The sequence below is a fragment of the Salvelinus fontinalis genome, chromosome 17 (assembly GCF_029448725.1).
Source record: "Salvelinus fontinalis isolate EN_2023a chromosome 17, ASM2944872v1, whole genome shotgun sequence".
Classification (NCBI taxonomy): domain Eukaryota; kingdom Metazoa; phylum Chordata; class Actinopteri; order Salmoniformes; family Salmonidae; genus Salvelinus; species Salvelinus fontinalis.
The window spans coordinates 35299754-35321805 of record NC_074681.1 but is presented as its reverse complement, the minus strand read 5'-3'; the positions used below and the strand labels follow the sequence as shown (position 1 = coordinate 35321805).

Here is a 22052-nt window from a genome sequence, read left to right as displayed (position 1 = left end):
AATCTGGAAAACTAGATCACAGTCTAATAATGAAATGCTGACTGGCACTTTCTTTACCTCAAAAACATCAGGATCATAATATCTGTTCCTAACAGCAACCCCTCTGCAAAGCTCTCCACCTCTCCCGCCTCTCACGGGGAGTAGTGTTTTCACTACCACTCCCCGTTTCCTTCACCCTTCACCCCAGGCAGAAATATAATTCTGACCTTCCTGCCCCCTGCCCCCCCCCCCCCCCCCCCCCCCCCCCCCCCCATTTACACCATTGTGAAATGCTGTGCTGTTTAAAAGGTGCTCTAAATGAGATTTGCACAGGCACTTGACTCATCCAATCCAAGCTTACTCTGTATGTGTGGGGGTGGGGACCCTGTGGGCTGCTGGTGCTTAGAGAGAGTTGTGAAACTCTTAGCTGCTTACACTGACCTACAGTTGGAGAGTCTACACTGCAGCCTGGATTCACACACACACACAGAGAGAGAGAGAGAGAGAGAGAGAGAGAGAGAGAGAGAGAGAGAGAGAGAGAGAGAGAGAGAGAGAGAGAGAGAGAGAGAGAGAGAGAGAGAGAGAGAGAGAGAGAGTTCTTTTGGGACACTCACTCTCTCCTATTTGAAGGACTGAGCCTCATCAGCTTCATCAGTATTTGGAGCTGAACCGCTGTACCAGCCCGTACTGCAGCACCTCACTGAAGACAGGCTCTCATAGTTACTGGCATCTGACAGAAAAAAAAGAAAGAAAAAAAAAGAAGACCGATAAGAACAAAAGCCAGAGTGTGACTTTGACTTCAAATCAAAGCAAGTGTGTTAAGTGAGAAGACTTGTTCCATACTGCCACAGCCATGGCAGACAGTGTGATTGAGGAGTCAGACTACTACCCTGGGAAGGATGAATTGGACTGGGGATATCAAGAAGGTAGGGGATTTGGAGGTTTTAGTATACACTTTGTTTCCCTTCACTCTTTTTCTCACACAAAACAGAGCTCAGAAAAATAAAAGGTTCTTCCCCATTTTGGCACCAAACACATGCATTGAAATGGGAATGCAGTACTCTCCACAGATATAAACAGAAAGAGAAATGTCTCTCTGTCTTTTTTCTCTTCTCTCTCTCTCTCTCTCTCTCTCTCTCTCTCTCTCTCTCTCTCTCTCTCTCTCTCTCTCTCTCTCTCTCTCTGTCTCTCTCTCTCTCTCTCTCTCTCTCTCTCTCTCTGTTTCTCTCTCTCTCTCTCTCTCTCTGTCTCTCTCTCTCTCTCTCACACATACAGTAGGTAAAGAACTTAAAGAAGGTAGGGTCATTTGATCAATGCACTCCTTATTGGGGTAACTTGATCATGCAAATTAGCTGTCTCGAACTGAACTTAAGATTCTGGAAGTCACACCAATGATTTGGTATTCTAAGAGAGTAGTGGTCTAGCTACCATGCTTTCATGGTTTTGAGCTTTACCAGCTCCTGTCCAGGGCTCCATTGTGTGCTTTGTGTGTCTCAAATTTGCCTCTGGGCTCTTAGGGTAATAGGGTCAAGGTTTCCAGTGACTGGGAAAAGAACCTGAGAGATTGTAACATCTAAGTCAAGAGCTGACCTTTTAGTGACTCTAATAGTCATATTGTTATTGGTGTTGACTTGAGAAAACATTTGTTCATCTTGTTGGTAGGGGATAAAGTCATCCATACACTAAAGGAGGAGAGGGGAGTTGTCTGTAGTGGTAACACATTAGCCGCTTCATTTACTAACTCCTGGCTTTGCTTCAGAAAGCATGTTTTTGTGCTATGTGCTCCCTCTGCGATTCAAAGCCATGGTTTCATCATCTTAATTACAAGGCTAAGTACGCGTGTAGGAGGTCAGACACTTCAGAGTGGGTCTGTATTTAGATTGGGTCAGTGATGTATGAAGGGAGAGCTTTGATCCCGTTTATGTCCCCCATCATGGGACTAGAGGGAGAGACACTGTGGAATCAAATCAAATCAAATCAGAGTTTATTTGTCACGTGCGCCGAATACAACAGTTGTAGACCTTAAAGTGAAATGCTTACTTACAGGCTCTAACCAATAGTGCAAAAAAGGTATTAGGTGAACAATAGGTAGGTAAAGAAATACAAACAACAGTAAAAAAGACAGGCAATATACAGTTGCGAGGCTATAAAAGTAGCAGTGATTGGTCGGCCCAATTGAGGAAGGATGTACATGAGTGTATAGTTATAGTGACTATGCATATATGATAAACAGAGACTAGCAGCAGCATAAAAGGAGGGGTTGGGGTGGGGGGGCTCACAATGCAAATAGTCCGGGTAGCCATTTGATTACCTGTTCAGGAGTCTTATGGCTTGGGGGTAAAAACCTTTTTGTCCTAGACTTGGCACTCCGGTACCGCTTGCCATGTGGTAGTAGAGAGAGCAGTCTATGACGGGGTGGCTGGGGTCTTTGACAATTTTTAGGGCCTTCCTCTGACACTGCCTGCTGTAGAGGTCCTGGATGGCAGGCAGCTTAGCCCCAGCGATGTCCTGGGCCGTACGCACTACCCTCTGTAGTGCCTTGCGGTCAGAGGCCGAGCAATTGCCGTACCAGGCAGTGATGTAACCAGTCAGGATGGTCTCGATGTTGCAGCTGTAGAACCTTTTGAGGATCTGAGGACCCATGCCAACTCTTTTTACTTTCCTGAGGCTTTGTCGTGCCCTCTTCACGACTGTCTTGGTGTGTTTGGACCATTCTAGTTTGTTGTTGATGTGGACACCAAGGAACTTGAAGCTCTCAACCTGCTCCACTACAGCCCCGTCGATGAGAATGGGGGCGTGCTCAGTCCTCCTTTTCCTGTAGTCCATAATTATCTCCTTAGTCTTGGTTACATTGAGGGACAGGTTGTCATTCTGGCACCACCCGGCCAGGTCTCTGACCTCCTCCCTATAGGCTGTCTCGTCGTTGTTGGTGATCAGGCCTACCACTGTTGTGTCATCTGCAAACTTAATGATGGTGTTGGAGTCGTGCCTGGCCATGCAGTCGAGGGTGAACAGGGAGTACAGGAGGGAACTGAGCACACACCCCTGGGGAGCTCCAGTGTTGAGGATCAGCGTGGCAGATGTGTTGCTACCTACCCTCACCACCTGGGGGCGGCCCGTCAGGAAGTCCAGGATCCAGTTGAAGAGGGAGGTGTTTAGTCCCAGGATCCTTAGCTTAGTGATGAGCTTTGAGGGTGCTATGGTGTTGAACGCTGAGCTGTAGTCAATGAAAAACATTCTCACATAAGTGTTCCTTTTGTCCAGGTGGGAAAGGGCAGTGTGGAGTGCAATAGAGATTGCATCATCTGTGGATCTGTTTGGGCGGTATGCAAATTTGGGTGTAGGGTTTCTGGGATAATGGTGTTGATGTGAGCCATTACCAACCTTTCAAAGCACTTCATGGCCACGGATGTGAGTGCTACAGGTCTGTAGTCATTTAGGCAGGTTGCCCTTGTGTTCTTGGGCACAGGGACTATGGTGGTCTGCTTGAAACATGTTGGTATTACAGACTCAATCAGGGACATGTTGAAAATGTCAGTGAAGACACTGCCAGTTGGTCAGCACATGCCCGGAGCCCATGTCCTGGTAATCCGTCTGGCCCCGCAGCCTTGTGTATGTTGACCTGTTTTAAGGTCTTACTCATGTCGGCTACGGAGAGCGTGAACACACAGTCGTCCGGAACAGCTGATGCTCTCATGCATGCCTTAATGTTGCTTGCCTAGAAGCGAGCATAGAAGTGATTTAGCTCGTCTGGTAGGCTCGTGTCACTGGGTAGCTCGCGGCTGTGCGTCCCTTTGTAGTCTGTAATAGTTTGCAAGAAGGGTGTGTCCCTGACAGATTTGATCTCAAATCTGATTCGATTAATTGTGTTTTGCACTCTCTCTGCACATACAGCAGAGTGATATGAAATAACTATGAAATAATTCAGGGCATGGTATGGAAAGACCAGAGACCTAAGACAGCTAGCTAACAGAGTGCTCTTACAGAGTGTGAAAAGATGTGAGAATATAATAATGAGGATTTTTTTCACAAACCATTTACACACAGAATGGAGAGATGTGGGACTAACAGTGTAAGAAATAGAGGGGAAAAAAGGGAGATATAAAAGTGAGAAAGAAAGTGTGAGAGGTGGGAAGAAACACAAACTAGAGCGTCCTTGTGTCCCTCTGGTGACAGTTATTCTTGGTACCGACTCCCCAACTGCTCAGCGCAGTGACACTGAGGAATTGGTGAACTCTTTAACTCCAGTGTGTGTGGTGTGCGTGTGTATGCGTGTGTCTCTGTGTGTGTGTGTGCATGTGCACACATTAGTGCGTCCTCACTTATACACTTTGTTAATGCTGCTTGCGTATTCAAAGGCTGGATTTACACTACACTAGACATACTCTGTCACCACTTTGTGAATTCACCACGCACTGCATGGAGGCCTCTGCATGGAGATCTCAGTGCATGGAGGCCTCTGCATGGAGATCTCACTGCATGCCAGAGCCCAGAAGTTGTAACTTTACGCAAGCGTCAGTGACGTTGAGTGTAAGTCTAAGTTGTGCGTGTTTTCAGGTGTAGAGTGGGGTTTGCTGTTCCCTGATGCCAATGGGGAGTACCAGTCACCCATCAACCTGAACTCCCGGGAGGCGCGTTATGACCCCTTGCTCCTGGACGTGGGGCTAACACCCAACTACGTTGTGTGTCGGGACTGTGAGGTCATCAACGATGGACACACCATACGCATCATGCTGAGGTCCAAATCAGGTGCAGAACACACATCCAAAAAGTTAATTTAACATTTCCATGGTACACATAAAAGCAATTCATAGGTGGAATTTATGTCAACCCTCCACTATAGTAATGATCTTGAATGCACTTTTTCAATGATCTTACATTAGCCGTGACCCCAGAAAGTTGAGTCAATGACTGTGTGCTGCAAGGGACATGCACATACACTTCAGAGTTTAATCAGAAATCAAGCCTACATTCAAAACGCAAGATCATCTGATGTGGTCTGCATTTCCTGTGTCTGCTCTCCCATGATGCCCTGGGTTTCCTGTCTGCAGTGGTAACTGGTGGACCGTTGCAAATTGATCATGAGTACGAGCTGCATGAGGTGCGCTTCCACTGGGGCAAAGAGAACCAGCGGGGCTCAGAACACACCGTCAACTTTAAGGCCTTCCCCATGGAGGTATGGGTCTCGGCCAAACACACACACACACACACACACGCGCACACACACACGCACGCACGCGCACGCGCACGCGCACGCGCACACACACGCGCACGCGCACACACACACACACACACACACACACACACACACACACACACACACACACACACACACACACACACACACACACACACACTGTCCGCTTCAAGGCCCTGACCATGTTTATTTAAGTTGGAGGCCACTGTTACAAATCAAATCAAATTTTATTTGTCACATACACGTGTTTTTAGCAGATATGGTTGCGGGTGTAGGGAAATGCTTGTGCTTCTAGTTCTGACAGTGCAGCAATATCTAACAAGTAATATCTAACAATTTCACAACATATACCCAATACACACAAATCTAAGTAAAGGAATGGAATAAAAAAAATATAAATATTTGGACAAGAAATGTCAGAGCGGCATAGACTAAGATACAGTAGAAAAGTACAGAATGCAGTATATGCAGTTGAAGTCGGAAGTTTACATACACTTAGGTTGGAGTCATTAAAACTCGTTTTTCAACCACTCCACAAATAGTTTTGGCAAGTTAGTTAGGACATCTACTTTGTGCATGACACAAGTAATTTTTCCAACAATTGTTTACAGATAGATTATTTCACTAATAATTCACTGTAACACAATTCCAGTCGGTCAGACGTTTACATGCACTAAGTTGACTGTGCCTTTAAACAGCTTGGAAAATTCCAGAAAATGATGTCATGGCTTTAGAAGCGTCTGATAGGCTAATTGACATCATTTGAGTAGTTTTGGAGATGTACCTGTGGATGTATTTCAAGGCCTTCGGTCTCAACGTAGACTTTAATCTGAAGCCATTCTTGTGATTATTGTGACTTTTGCCATTGTAATTGTTTGTAAGCTTGTGTAGTCTAAAAGCCGAAGAACACCATCCCAACCGTGAAGCACGGTGGTGGCAGCATCATGTTGTGGGGGTGCTTTGCTGCAGGAGGGACTGGTGCACTTCACAAAATAGATGGCATCATGAGGGAGGAAAATGACGTGGATATATTGAAGCAACATCTCAAGACATCAGTCAGGAAGTTAAAGCTTGGTTGCAAATGGGTCTTCCAAATGGACAATGACCCCCAAGCATACTTCCAAAGTTGTGGCAAAATGGCTTAAGGACAACAAAGTCAAGGTATTGGAGTGGCCATCACAAAGCACTGACCTCAATCCCATAGGAAATTTGTGGGCAGAACTGAAAAAGCATGTGTGAGCAAGGAGGCCTAAAAACCTGACTCAGTTACACCACCTCTGTCAGGAGGAATGGGCCAAAATTCACCCAACTTATTGTGGGAAGCTTGTGGAAGGCTACGTGAAATGTTTGACCCAAGTTAAACAATTTAAAGGCAATGCTACCAAATACTAATTGAGTATGTTAACTTCTGACCCACTGGGAATGTGATGTGAGAAATAAAAGCTGAAATAAATCTTTCTCTCTACTATTATTCTGACATTTCACATTCTTAAAATAAAGTGGTGATCCTAACTGACCTAAACAGGGAATTGTTACTTTGGATTAAATGTCAGGAATTGTGAAAAACTGAGTTTAGGTGTGTGTAAACTTCCGACTTCAACTGTACATATGAGATGAGTAACGCAAGAAATGTAAACATTATTAAAGTGGCATTATTAAAGTGACTAGTGTTCCATTTATTAAAGTGGCCAATGATTTCAGTCTGTGTATGTAGGCAGCAGCCTCTCTGTGCTAGTGATGGCTATTTAACAGTCTGATGGCCTTGAGAAAGAGGGACTTGTTATATTCACATAAAAACAGGTTACTTCAGGTCAGGGCTTTTAAAGCTCATTACTTTGTTTCATATATTTACACATCACTCAGGCCATTGACACGTTTGAAAGGGCCTGAAGAGGCTATGCCAATGGTGGTTTGGCTTTATAAGCTTCCTTTTCTATCAAAGGTGTTATGTGCTCTATTTCAAACTGTAGCCCTTACGTCCCTTACACCTGCTCTGTCTCGGCCCTGTCTTCTGCAGCCTCCCTCTGCCCATCATTCTTTCATTTTCTTTCTTTCTCTTTCTTTCTTTACCTGAATATCATACTGTATGTGGTTAATCTTTTTTGTGATCAGCTTCACTATAATATTGTACAAAACAATACATGCGCTTCCCCCCCAGCTCCATCTGATCCACTGGAACACAACCCTGTTCAACAGTGTGGAGGAAGCCCTGGGTAAGAAGAACGGAGTTCTCATCATCGCTCTGTTTGTGCAGGTATTGTTTGCTTTGGTCTCAGTCTATAGTCATATGAGAATCCCCTCTTCTCATGCTCTGTATATTTTGTTAGGCACTTGGTTTATTATTACTGTAATTCATATCATATCACATTCATATCAGCTTTGACACTAAAGCTTTGACACTAAATATATATATTTTTTATTGTACTGAGAAAAACCACCACATTGAAATAACCATTATAACATTTGACTGATATGAACTAGCTTGAGGCAATGACTGAATATATGAATGGACAAACACTTAGTGGTGTAAAGTAACTAAGTAGAAATGTTTTTGAAGTACTCCTTAAGTATTTTGGGGGGTATCTGTACTTTACTTCACTATTTATATTTTTGACAACTTTTACATTTACTTCACTTCATCTGACCCTTTTTTCCCATTTTCATCTAAAATTACATACCCAAATCTAACTGTCTGTAGGTCCTGAGGCAAGGATATGCATATTATTGATACCATTTGAAAGGAAACACTTTGACGTTTGTGGAAATATGAAATTAGTGTAGGAGAATATAACACATTAGATCTGGTAAAAGATAATACACCGATCCCGTAGAGGTTAAGATAATATGTACTTTTTTACTCCCAAACGTTTTCTCTGACACCCAAAAGTCCTTGTTACACTTTGAATGCTTAGCAGGACAGGAAAATTGTTTAATTCACACACTTATCACACTTATCAAGAGAACACGTTGTCATCCCTACTGCCTCTGATCAGGCGGACTTACAAAACACAAATGCTTCGGGTTGTGAATGATGTTGAGTGTTGAAGTGTATCCGTAAATACAATAATAAATACAATTGTGCAGTCTGGTTTGGGATGCTTCGGGATTTTGGCAATGAAGCCCTTTATCTACTTCCCCAGAGTCAGATTCACTTGTGGATACCATTTGTATGTCTCTGCGAGCGATTTGAAGGAAGTTGCTTACTAGCGCTAGCACAATTGTTAACTAGCGTTAGCGCAATGAGTGGAGGCTAGCAGATACCCATAGACTTCCAGTCATTCAGCTAATGTTAGTTAGCACTGGCTCGTGAAACTAACTCTACCTTCCTTCCAGAGACTAACTCTACCTACCTTCCATAGACTAACTCTACCTTCCTTCCAGAGACTAACTCTACCTACCTTCCATAGACTAACTCTACCTTCCTTCCAGAGACTAACTCTACCTACCTTCCATAGACTAACTCTACCTTCCTTCCAGAGACTAACTCTACCTTCCTTCCAGAGACTAACTCTACCTTCCTTCCAGAGACTAACTCTACTTACCTTCCAGAGACTAACTCTACCTACCTTCCAGAGACTAACTCTTCCTTCCTTCCAGAGACTAACTCTACCTACCTTCCAGAGACATAATAATGGTAACCACAAGTTCATCTGACTCTGGGGAAGTAGATAATGGGCCTAATTGCCCAAATCTCAAAGTATCCCTATAATATAAGGAATTTGAAAGCATTTATTGCATTTACTTTTGATACTTAAGTATATTTTAGCATTGAGTTTTACTTTTGATAAGTATATTTAAAGCCAGATACTTTTAGACTTTTACTGAAGTAGTATTTTACTGGGTGACTTTCACTTTTAGTTGAGTCATTTTTATTCAAGTATCTTAACTTTTACTCAAGTATGATATTTTAGTATTTTTTCACCATTTTCACATCCTTCCAGGATGCTCCAAACACGTCAACAGCCCCATGTTAAGATGTGTTAACATCATAACATTGTGTTAACATCATAACATTATGTTGATCTGTTAGGACCATCTTTCATGACCTCTTTTTGACATTGTTTCCCTCAGATAGGGAAGGAGCATCTGGGGTTGAAGGCCATCACAGAAGTGCTGCAGGACCTACAATACAAGGTAAGATCTTGGCATCCACATTGTTGACCAAGTCATATTGTTATGGTGATGATGTTATGGTCAGGAGTTGTCATGGTGATGAGAGGACAGAGGTTATGAGAAATTGCTGATATGACCTAAGGGGGTAGATGCCCAATGCTTAACTGAGAGATAGAGGAAGACATACAGTACATAGACAATCAAACTAGGCAGTTAACAGAAAATCAGTAGAGTTGCAACGATTGGAGCATGCAGCAATTGATCCATTTGTTGATTTTCCAATTAAACCTGATGGAATCAATGCTCCAGATTGACTTGAAACCATCTGAAACATTTCAGATTAGACAGGTGAAATGTTGATGCAGAATGTGAAGAAGGAGCTCCAGTAATACAGACGATCTGCAATAATACAGTCATGACAAACATGGTGGCGAAATGAACAGTACATTACAAACGAAGCAGGTCAACAAATATTTTAGTGTGTTCACCTATCTGTACAGGGGAAGACCAAGATCATACCGTGCTTCAATCCCAACACACTACTTCCTGGTGAGTCCTTCATCTAATTGTGTATGATTCCTGCTTGCATGTATGGTGTGACACAGTATTAGATGAAGACATGGGCATGTGTTTGTTACTCCCTCCAGACCCTCTCCTGAGAGACTACTGGGTGTATGAGGGCTCCCTGACCACCCCTCCATGTAGTGAGAGCGTCACCTGGATCCTGTACCGCTACCCACTCACCATCTCACAGTTACAGGTAGGCCGTTTGACACAATGGTCTGGCTCAATTAATCAATTAAATGTATTTTATACAGCCCATTTTACATCAGCAGTTTCCACAAAGTGCTTTATAGATACCCATATGCAGAAGCACAATGGCTAGGGAAAACTCCCTACCCTACCCAGCATGGTATAGGTGGCCGAACAGAATGGTCTAGCTGTCAAACTGGTTTGACCAGCATGGTCTAGCAAGCAAAACCACAACCATAAAGATCATATTTTCCAGCATGCTCTATTGCAGTTCCATATGTTTTTTTTACCCCCTTTTCATGGTATCCAATTGGTAGTTACAGTCTTGTCCCATTGCTGCAACTCCCGTATGGACTCAGGAGAGGCGAAGGTCGAGAGCTGTGCGTCCTCCGAAACACGACCCAGCTAAGCCACACTGCCCACTTAACCTGGAAGCCAGCCGCACCAATATGTTGGAGGAAACACCGTACACCTGGTGACCGTGTCAGCGTGCGTGCGCCCGCCCCGCCACAGGAGTCGCTAGAGCGCGATGGGACTAGGACATCATAGCCGGCCAAACCCTCCCCTAACCCGGACGACGCTGGGCCAATTGTGGGCCGCCCCATGGGTCTCCCGGTCGCAGCCAGCTGCGACAGAGCCTAGACTCAAACCAGGATCTCTAGTGGCACAGCTAGCACTGTGATGCAGTGTCTTAGACTACTGCACCACTCAGGAGGCCCTGCAGGTCGATATTTTTTTTAATTATTATTTTATTTTTTGCATGTACATTGACTGATTAATTCATCTCATGCGACACAAAGATAAATTCAATTTTTTTCAACTAATCCAATCTGAATTAGTAGTTGGAATTAGTAGTCATTCAGAATTCAGATTGTGGATGAATTAAAGTTCATTATGTGACTTCCAGTCCTGATGTGGCCACTGTATTAGGGAAAAACTAGGCCTTCATTTATGATGTATGTAATGTATTGTCTTAAGTAATTAAACCTGCAATATGTAACTTTTTGGGTAACCTAAAATTTACATAGAAATGTGTGTTATAGATCTGTCATTCTCATTGAAATTAAGTAAGAAGCGGTAGATCTGTTCTGTGGGCGCTATGTATATGTCTGCCATCCTTCGGTTTTGTATACCAGCATCAAACAGCTGAAAATACAATATTTTTGGTTATGAAAAATATATTTCACAGTAGATGGTACAATGATTCTTACTAGTTTTGTCACATAAACAGAAATTAGGGAAACTATTAGAATTTTAGCAACCAGTAAATTTCGTCATAGTGCATCTTTAAGCACTTTGATGCTTGTTTTGTTGGTGACCAGCATATGCTGGTACTTATGATGATATGCTGGTTGCCAGCATCACAGCATCACCAGCATACCAGCATAAGCTGGTCATCAGCATCAAAGTGTCCAAAACACAATGAAGGCTGGTCACCAGCAAAACCAGCACTAGTCACCAGCATATGCTGGTCTATGCTTTTATTTTCAGCAGGAACCTAGTAAGAAACCTAGAGAGAAACCAGACCTTTTCTGGCTGTACTGGGTGATGCTTTTAGAGTACATGTGGCCATTAAGGCCAGATCATTTTTCAAGACCTTCAAATATTCATAGATGACCAGCAGGGGCAAATAATAAAGAATTTATTAATGTTGGCTTCTAGACCCTTGCCCCAGGTCCTACCCCTAGGTCTTATCCCTTCACATGTCAATGGTGATGGCACCTGCTAGCCCTCCAAGTGGCCGTATTGCTTTTATACCGAGTGTTATTCAAACCAGCTCATAGATCTTGAGGTTGCTCTAGCTACCTGCATTGAAGTGTGTGTTCTGCTAGAAGGTAAGATACAGTGTTGTGATTGATTTGGCACTTATAAGCCCATATTTATGAAGCAAGGTCCCAACTTCTGATTCAACAGCATTGCACAATACAGTTTGTTCTCCAAGTCAGCACACTTTCTACAGAGGCTTTGATTCTGAGCAAGCCTTTCATGTAAAGGCCAGACACCTCCCTTTGAGAGGACGGAAAGGTTATGGTGGAGAGCAAAGGCACGAATTGAAATATCATAAAGCTAAAAAACAGAGTGATTAATGAATTGTTCATACGTATTGAGCGACCAATTATTCACATACAGTAAATAACACAGGACAGCTCATAGAGATCCTATAATTCAGTGTTATATAAACTCTGGAGGGCAGTTACCCAATATGCAGCCTGTTTAGGAGCACCTTTAAACCTGTGCTGTGATGGTAGATCATTGTTCAATGGAATATTCTATGTAGATTTTCCCATCTCCCAGCTGTAGCATTGTTTTATAACTGTTGACTACTGACTAAAAGCACTATGAAAAGTACAACATGTTCCTTATGTGTACCATCTAAGGAAGCCAGAACAAATAAAACACCTTTCAGTGCATTTTATTGATAGTAAATGAGTCATCAGTATTGATTGATTCATCTGATAATGGTTGTTAATGGCTCTGTTTATGCAGACAGCTCTATGAAACTCTACTGTTGTCAAGTAGTTAGTTGACTGTGCCTCATAAAATCCTGTATTACTGAATCCATCTGTCTTGTTTGTTTCGGGCAAACACTATCCTCCTACATTGGCAAAGTCTGACTGACCATCCAACCAGATAACTATTAGCTTAGAGCTAGGTGTCCAGTCCAGTACCCAATGAAAATCTTAACGGAGAACGTCTGTCATTTTACTGCTACACACACAAGACCAGACTCAGCTGGAAAGAGGTCTGGAAAATAGACCAGGACAGGAAGAAATGAGCTCTTAGCCTAAGCATACAGTAGAATGCCAACATGTACAGAACACTGAAAACACTAAATAAGATCAGATATAAGATATACAGTGCATTCGGAAAGCATTCAGACCCCTTGACTTTTTCCACAATTTGTTACGATACAGTCTTACTCTAAAATCGATTAAATTATTTTTTCCCCTCATCAATCTACACACAATACCCCATAATGACAAAGTGAAAACAGGTTTATAGAAATGTTAGCAAATTTATACAAAAACAGAAATACATTATTTTCATAAGTATTCAGACCCTTTGCTATGAGACTCGAAATTGAGCTCAGGTGCATCCTGTTTCCATTGATCATCATTGAGATGTTTCTACAACTTGATTGGGGTCCACCTGTGGTGATTTGGAAAGGCACACACCTGTCTATATAAGGTCCCACAGTTGACAGTGCATGTCAGAGCAAAAACCAAGCCATAAGGTTGAAGGAATCATCCATAGATCTCCGAGACATGATTGTGTCGAGGCACAGATCTGGGGAAGAGTACCAAAACATTTCTGGAGCAACCAAGAACACAGTGGCCTCCAACATTCTTAAATGGAAGAAGTTTGGAACCACCAAGATGCTTCTTAGAGCTGGCCACCTGGCCAAACTGAGCAATCGGGGGAGAAGGGCCTTGGTCAGGGAGGTGACCAAGAACCCGATGTTCACTCTGACAGAGCTCCAGAGTTCATCTGTGGAGATGGGCAAACCTTCCAGAAGGACAACTATCTCTGCAGCAATTCACCAATCAGGCTTTTATGGTAGAGTGGCCAGACAGAAGCCACTCCTCAGTAAAAGGCACATGAAGGCCTACTTGGAGTTGCCAAAAGGCACCCTAAAGACACTCAGACCATGAGAAACAAGATTCTCGGGTCTGATGAAACCAAGATTGAACTCTTTGGCCTGAATGCCAAGTGTCACATCTGGAGGAAACCTGGCACCATCCCTACGGTGAAGCATGGTTGTGGCAGCATCATGCTGTGGGGATGTTTTTCAGCGGCAGGGACTGGGAGACCAGTCAGGATCGAGGAAAAGATGAACGGAGCAAAGTACTGAGAGATCCTTGATGAAAACCTGCTCCAGAGTCCTCAGGACCTCATACTGTGGCCAAGGTTCACCTTCTAACAGGACAATGACCCTAAGTACACAGCCAAGACAACGCAGGAGTGGCTTTGGGACAAGTCTCTTGAGTGGCCCAGCCAGAGCCTGGACTTGAACCGATCGAACATCTCTGGATAGACCTCAAAATATCTGTGCAGCGACGCTCCCCATCCAACCTGACAGAGTTTGAGAGGATCTGCAGAGAAGAATGGGAGAAACCCCCCAAATACAGGTGTGCCAAGCTTGTAGCGTCATACCCAAGAAGACTCGAGGCTGTAATCGCTGCCAAAGGTTCTTCAACAAAGTACTGAGTAAAGAGTCTGAATACTAATGTAAATGTCATATTTCCTTTTTATTACATTTTTATCAATTCACAAAAAATCTAATCTGTTTATGCTTTGTCATTATGGGTATTGTGTGTAGTTTGATGACGGATAAAAACAATTTAATCCATTTTAGAATTGATAGAATTAAAGTAACAAAATATGAAAAAGTGAAGGAGTCTGAATACTTTCTGAATACACTCTACTTTATTAGTCCACACAAGATGGACATATGTCTTATGCTTTTATCCACATTAGGTTTGTAAAGGCTGGAGCAAAGGGCAGCCGCAGTGCAGCTAGACAGAACATTGATCAAAACTAGACTGAATACTTATCTTAATTAATCCATCACCACTCTTTACCTTCGCCATTCTTTTCATCATCTCTCCCAGATAGAGGAGTTCAGGAGGCTCAGGTCCCATCTGAAAGGTGCTGATCTACCTGAGGGGAACGATGGGATGTTGGGAGACAACTTCCGCCCCTCTCAGCCCCTCAGCGACAGGACCATCCGGGCTGCCTTCCAGTGACACGCTCCTTCCCCCGTCCATCCTCCATGGGGGATCTTTAGCCCCACGTTTAACAGGTAAATGTCAACCATGTAAATACCAAGTACATGGTTTTTAAATACACTACATGACCAAAAGTATGTGGACACCTGCTTGTCGAACATCTCATTCCAAAATCATGGAGTTGGTCTCCCCTTTACTGCTATAACAGCCTCCACTCTTCTGGGAAGGCTTTCCACTAGATGTTGGAACATTGCTGTGGGGACTTGCTTCCATTCAGCCACAAGAGAATTAGTGAGGTCAGGCACTGTCGGCGTTCCAATTTATCCAAAGGTATTCGATGGAGTTGAGATCAGAGTTTTGTGCAGACCAGTCAAGTTCTTCCACAACAAACTATTTCTGTATGGACCTCGCTTTGTGCACGGGGGCATTGTCATGCTGAAACAGGAAAGGGCCTTCCCCAAACTGTTGCCACAAAGCTGGAAGCACAGAATGGTCTAGAATGTCATTGTATGCTGTAGCATTAAGATTTCCCTTCACTGGAACTAAGGGGCCTAGCCTGAACCATGACAAACAGCCCCAGACCATTATTCCTCTTCCACCAAACTTTACAGTTGGCACTATGCATTGGGGCAGGTAGCGTTCTCCTGGCATCCTCCAAACCTAGATTCGTCCGTTGCAGCGTTTCCACTGCTCCAGAGCTTTACTCCACTCCAGCTGACGGTTGGCATTGCGCATGGTGATCTTAGGCTTGTGTGCGGCTGCTTAGCCATGGAAACCCATTTTATGAAGCTCCCAATGAACAGTTATTGTGCTGACATTGCTTCCAGATGCAGTTTGGAACTCGGTAATGAGTGTTGCTACCGAGGTCAGATAATTTTTATGCTCTACGCGCTTCAGAACTCGCCGGGCCAATTCTCTGAGCTTTTGTGGCCTACCCCTTTGTGGCTGAGCCGTTGTTGCTGCTAGATGTTTCCACTTCACAATAACAGCACTTACAGGTGACCGGGCAGCTCTAACAGGGCAGAAATTTGATAAAATTACTTGTTAGAAAGCCGGCATCCTATGACAGTGTCACGTTGAATGTCACTAAGCTCTTCAGTAAAGCCATTCTACTGCCAATGTTTGTCTATGGAGATTGCATGGCTGTGTGCTCAATTTTATACACCTGTCAGCAACAGGTGTGGCTGAAATAGCCAAATCCACTAATTTGAAGGGGTGTCTACATACTTTTGTGTATATAGAGTGTACTTTATATATGTATAGATATTTTCGAAAGTGTTTATGACATCTGTGTGACTACTAGATACCAGCGCTCTTCACAACCACAAACCAGGTTCAAACCTGATGGGAAGTCATTTATACCACAACAACAAAAATAACCATGTTTCAAATGAAATCGGGGCTATATTGTCATGCCCTGGAAGTCATAGTTTAATAGAAATAGGCCAGGCATTTCCCAGAGGTAAAATAATAATGGCACCACTAAACACAGGAGCAGTGTCAGAGCTATAGTAATGATGAGCTAACCCAGTTCTTCTACTAATCTGGGACTAGCTGTGGTGTTGTGTGTGGAGCGGAGGGATATCTATTTTAGAGCTCGCATTGGGAACACCTTGGAAACAACTAGAAAATTACTCATTTTGAGTGGATGGATTTGGATGTGCTGAACCGAGGGCACAGGGACAAAGTGTGGCTTGGCCTCTACTGCATTACGCAAATAGTGTGAGTGAAAGAACATGACTGTATCAGAGAGCCAAGGGGCACTTGTTTGGTAGTTTGACAGATGTTTTAGTAGCTACCGGCTAAGTATAACAAACTGTGTGGAAATGGTTGTATAATAGTTGAGTAAAAGTAAAGATACGTTAATAGAAAATGACTCAAGTAAAAAAGTCACATAGTAAAATACTACTTGAGTAAAAGTCTAAAAGTATCTGGTTTTAAATGTACTTAAATACAGTGGTGGAAAAAGTACTCATATCATACTTGAAAAAAGTAAAAAGTAAAAGTAAATGGAAACTCAAATTCCTTATATTAAGCAAACCAGATAGCACAATTTTCTTGTTTTTGTTAATTTACGGACAGACCGTGGCACACTCCAACACTCAGACATAAATGACAAACACAGTATTTGTGTTTAGTGAGTCCGACAGATCAGAGGCAGTAGGGATGACAACACGTTATATTGATGTGTGTGAATTGCACCATATTGCTGTCCTGCCTGATTTAAAGAAAACAACTTTTGTGTGCCAGAGAAAATGTAAGGGAGTAAAAAGTAAAAAATATATTTTCTTTAGGAATGTTTTGGAGTAAAAGTTATAAAAAATATAAATAATGAAGTACAGATACTTCCAAAAAACGATTTAAGTAGTACTTTATTGTATTCATACTTAAGTACTTTACACCACTGTGAAACAGTGTAGCTACAGAGAAAAATGCGGGAGAGATAGTGGAGTATTGTCTCTTTGGTAAGGGATATTACCTGCCCATACCTGAGGGGCCAGGAAAAGGAGGAATAGAGGAGGAAGAAGGAAGGATAGAGAAAGGGGGTTCTGAAGGGATAGAGAAAGGGGGTTCTGAAGGGATAGAGAAAGGGGGTTCTGAAGGGATAGAGAAAGGGGGTTCTGAAGGGATAGAGAAATGGGGTTCTTAAGGGATAGAGAAAGGGGGTTCTGAAGGGATAGAGAAAGGGGGTTCTGAAGGGATAGAGAAAGGGGGTTCTGAAGGGATAGAGAAAGGGGGTTCTGAAGGGATAGAGAAAGGGGGTTCTGAAGGGATAGAGAAAGGGGGTTCTGAAGGGATAGAGAAAGGGGGTTCTGAAGGGATAGAGAAAGGGGGTTCTGAAGGGATAGAGAAAGGGGGTTCTGAAGGGATAGAGAAATGGGGTTCTTAAGGGATAGAGAAAGGGGGTTCTGAAGGGATAGAGAAAGGGGGTTCTGATGGGGACCTGACTGTTGACTCAAATTGCACAATTCAGCAATACCTTAAACTAGATTACCAAACCATTACTTGTTAATCATAAGGTAATAATGCATGTAATTACATTGTAGCACATTTGTAAATGCAGGTAGTTAAATGGGTCTGCCAATTGTCAATACTGTTTACCATGGAAATACTAAAAGTTTGACAGTACTGCATAATTGCATGCACTAACTTAGCTTGTTACAAATACATCAAATAAATTGCATAAGTGATTTTATATATTTTTTGTATAGACCATTTATTTCATTTTTTCCTATTTAACTCAAAACAACCACACAGTATACCAAACTATACACGCGCCCAATGTGCCAAAACAAATAAAATACAACAAACAATAACCAACTAGAAAAACCAGCATATCCAGCAAAAACACAAATACACTAACAAAATACATAAGGAGAGATTATATCTTCTGATAAGTGATATTTTATGTCCATGATATTCCTTTGTGCCTTTAAAAAAAAACAAGAACCGTTCCCATATCTTTTTGGAGTCTGTATTATTTTTGTCTTTGCTAACATTTACATTTGAGTCATTTAGCAGGCATTCTTATGCAGAGCGACTAGGGTTAAGTGCCTTGCTCAAGGGCACATCAACAGTTTTTTCCCCACCTAGTCGGCTCGGTACTGGCCCAACGCTCTTAACCGCTAGGCTACCTGCCGCAATGTTGTTTTTATCAACAGATTCGAAATGTTATTGACCCAGTTGGTTCTCTGGTATTGTCACATCTGCTCCTGCAATGCCCTCTACTGCTCATCCTGTGTCTCCTTGACCTGCCGCCACTCCCCCAGTACTCTCTCCCTCTCTCTCTCTCTCTCTCTCTCTCTCTCTCTCTCTCTCTCTCTCTCTCTCTCTCTCTCTCTCTCTCTCTCTCTCTCTCTCTCTCTCTCTCTCTCTCTCTCTCTCTCTCTCTCTCTCTCTCTCTCTCTCTCTTTCTCTCTCTCTCTGTGTGTGATTGTGTGGGCGGAGACAAGTGTGCTGGAGTCAGAGCAGATCCCCACCAGCTGCAACCTGTTCCATAATCAAGACCTCTACAAATACTCAGCCTTGCCACTTCCACGCTGCCAGATCGTAATCTCTGCTCAGTCAGTCTACGTTTCTAGCCGTTTGTTACTATTCAGATCCTGTTGTGCCTGTTTTCCTTGCCTGACGCTGTTTTCCTCTCCGCTACAGTTCTGCGCGCTGTGACTCTGGTCCCTGTCTCCAGTCTCCCGTCTCGTCATTCTACTACTCTGTCCTGGATTCCCCACTCTACTATCCCCTTGGAATCCCCTCCGGACCTGCTTAGCCTGTCTCAACCTCTCTCGCTCCAGCCTCAGCATCCTCACCTTGTTTCCAGCAACCCGCCTGAGCTTCCCATGACCTGCACTCCATCTCCCCCCTGTGTTTCAATAAATACCTTGGTTATTTCATCCCAGTCTCCTCGTCTGAGTCTGCTAATGGGTTCCACTCCGCGTAACAGGTATAAGGATTCATAAGGATTATGTGACATAAAGTGTGCCTGAAAATGTAATTTCTAGCTCTGTAACCATCATAGCGCATATACAGAAAACAGGATAATAGTTTGTGGATTTAAGAGTGGAAAATATTAATATTAATATTGCACAATGTCAAGCAAATCTAACCCAAAACATAGGACTTGTAAAAATAACCCTTTGCTCCTCTACCCGCTACCTCTGTTTCCAAACCCAGTCGTAGCGGCGACATGATTGCTGGAATGTTCCAACATCTGCAAAATATTCCCTTTTTTTTATTTTATAGTGAGAAAGAGAGTGAAACGAGAGAAAGGAGGGGAGAGGGAGAATGGCCTTGTTGAATCAGCTGGATGGCTGGAAGTTATGTTACATTGAATCCCCTGGACTGGTAGCTACAGATTGTAACACCAGATTTGGACCACTATTGTTACGAATCCCGCCGAGGATGGTGCCTCTTCCCGTTCGGGCGGCGCTCGGCGGTCGTCGTCTCCGGTCTACTAGCTGCCACCGATCCCCTTTTCTGTTTTCTTTTGAGTTGGTCTAATTTGTTTCACCTGTTTTGTGTTTAGGGTAGGGGGGTATTTAAACCCAGTTGGCCCGCCGACTTTTGTGCGGGCTTGTTTTTCTGTTTGTGTTGGTGGTGTTTCTTATAGTGGATTTCAGTCCTATTTTTATCGGACAGTATTTTGACGGCCCGTTGTTTGTGTGGCGTCGCCGTTTATGTGATTATTTCTGGAAGAAATAAATATCCACTTTATTGAGATTACCCTGCTCTCTGCACCTGACTCTTTCATTCCACCATTGGAACTGTTACAACTATATTGGTAGTTACAGAAGTGGCTGTACAAAATGTTGCTGGAGATTTTTCAACTAACCTGGTATTTGCGATACTATCTTCGTCCTCGAATCGTGGAAACAGGCATTTCATAAAATGGCTGTGTCCAGTTTCAGGGGGTCCATTTGAATCGATAAAATGCTCTGTTAAAATAAATAAATGTTTGTTTGGTCCATGAAGTAATCCAACAATGTGTACACCATCATCTCATCTTTTTCAAATCTTCTCTCATTGATTGAGACAGGGGGGTCCACCCCAAAGGGCTGCATGCCAGGATGACAGAAGCCTGTCTCGATTAATGAGAGAAGATTTGTAAAAAGAAGATGACGGCATACACATTGTCGCCAATACCAGGTTAGCTCAAAAATGCCAACGTTTTGTAGAGCCACACCTGTAACTACCAGTATAATGGTCCACATTTCTGTGGTTAAATCACATTATCTGGTGTTACAATTTATAGCTACTGGACTTGGAGGGAGCTCACAAAGGCACGATTTTACTCTGTTGATGAAGGCAGCGCTGACAGACCAACCAGCTGGCTTCACCTTTGACCTGGAACATAGCCATTTGCTGTTGGCTGGTACAAGATGTCTCCATGCTCTGGAAGGAGAGACATGATTGGCTCTGATCCAATATCCACACTAACAGTAGTATACTAGATGGAAGCGCTGGATTGGTCATGCATTCTTACTGGTGTGATAGCAGGCTTCATACAGGTATGCATACTTAGCTTGGGGCATGTCATTGTACTGTACTGTCATGGAGGTTGTGTAATAAGTAGAAAAATGTTAATCAACTAACACCTGTTCCTAGGGATTTTCAAAATATGGAAAATAAATGTACAGTACATTACTTTAAAGAAAGATGCTGTTAAAACCGCACTGTCTCTCAGAATAGGAAACACACTAACAAGCAGAAACATATGTAGTTCTGTATAATATACATGGGCAGGTCAGGTTTAATGACCTCAGGTCAGGTTTAATGCCGTATAATCTCAGATGTCTCACAGGCTGATATTTGTTGAGATATTTCCGTCAGCTTCTGGCTCCTGTCCTCGCAGTATTAAACACAGTGTTTTTGTGTTTTTCGATATCTGCTTATCTAGCAATAGGAAGCATGACAATAGACGATTAGACCACAGTGTGCCCTTTCTTGTAAAAACAAAGGAGACATCCATCAAAGGTAAATGACCTTTTAAGGGCTATAGACAACACAGTACAGCACAGGGTTGTAGGCTATGAAAATGAAACAATGAAGACTTGAATTTTGTTGTGATGTTTTTAGACATTTTAAGGTTCTGTAGTTCTTGTACTGACTAATGTGATAATGATGATAATGATGATAAAGATTACTCTTACTGTAACTTAACAATAAAGGTCAAACTGTTAGTAGTAATGCATTTGTCACTGGTGTTATTTCAACTATCTAACCAGTTCAATTTACCATTACACCACTGAAAAAGATCACTACCATTTAGTATGGGTAGGTATATGATTAACTTCATTTTAAATAGAATTTTCATTACATAGGACCAAACTCGCAGACTTCTCCAGTCCCTGCCACACTATACCATGTATACATCAGGCCCTACTGTACTAGAGTCTGTCTCCAGCATTCCCTGACGAAGCAACCAAGGGTGTGTTCGTAAATTCCATCTGGAGTGCCAGAGTGCGCTCAGAGTGCGCTCTGTGTGTTTTTAAATTCAGAGCATTGTGTTTCGCTTGCCACATGTTCAGTCTGGCCGAGGAGGTGGGTTGATCCGAGCGTTCTGATCTCACAACAGAAGTCAAGCACCCAAGCTAACTGGCTAACTGGCTAACTTGCTAGCTACTTCCAGACAGAACACCTCACTCTGACCATTTTACTCGCCCTAGCAGAGCTGGTTAGGCTGTTTTCATGTTATCCAGAGCATTGGTGACTGTAACTGTGCTGCTGGCAACAATTTAATTACGCTTTTTCACCGAGGTTCACTGACACCTTCCATATTCAAG

The 22052-nt window shown here is 43.0% G+C and overlaps 1 protein-coding gene across 6 annotated transcripts; it reads left to right on the top strand.

Annotated features, from left to right (window-relative positions):
• The first annotated feature begins 401 nt into the window (after positions 1 to 401).
• LOC129814229 (carbonic anhydrase-related protein-like) lies at positions 402 to 21456 on the top strand. Of its 6 annotated transcripts, none has more exons than XM_055867209.1 (11): positions 405 to 905; positions 1255 to 1275; positions 4537 to 4728; positions 5031 to 5155; positions 7335 to 7430; positions 9248 to 9310; positions 9790 to 9838; positions 9937 to 10049; positions 14656 to 14846; positions 18726 to 18836; positions 18925 to 21456. In XM_055867209.1, the coding sequence occupies exons 1-9, from the start codon at positions 833 to 835 to the stop codon at positions 14788 to 14790; spliced, it is 867 nt and encodes a 288-aa protein (XP_055723184.1). In that variant the 5' UTR covers positions 405 to 832; the 3' UTR covers positions 14791 to 14846; positions 18726 to 18836; positions 18925 to 21456. The 6 variants fall into 6 exon arrangements, with proteins under 6 accessions (XP_055723180.1, XP_055723181.1, XP_055723184.1 ...); XM_055867208.1 differs by having other exon boundaries at positions 18721 to 18836; XM_055867207.1 differs by lacking the exon at positions 18726 to 18836.
• The last annotated feature ends 596 nt before the right edge of the window (positions 21457 to 22052 follow it).

Coding starts and splice junctions, on each gene's coding strand:
- LOC129814229 (XM_055867205.1), top strand. CDS start 833: ATGGCAGACAGTGTGATTGAGGAGTCAGACTACTACCCTGGGAAGGAT. Junction 906..1,254: donor GGACTGGGGATATCAAGAAG/GTAGGGGATTTG, acceptor TCACACATACAG/TAGGTAAAGAACTTAAAGAA. Junction 10,050..10,359: donor TCACCATCTCACAGTTACAG/GTAGGCCGTTTG, acceptor TCCAATTGGTAG/TTACAGTCTTGTCCCATTGC.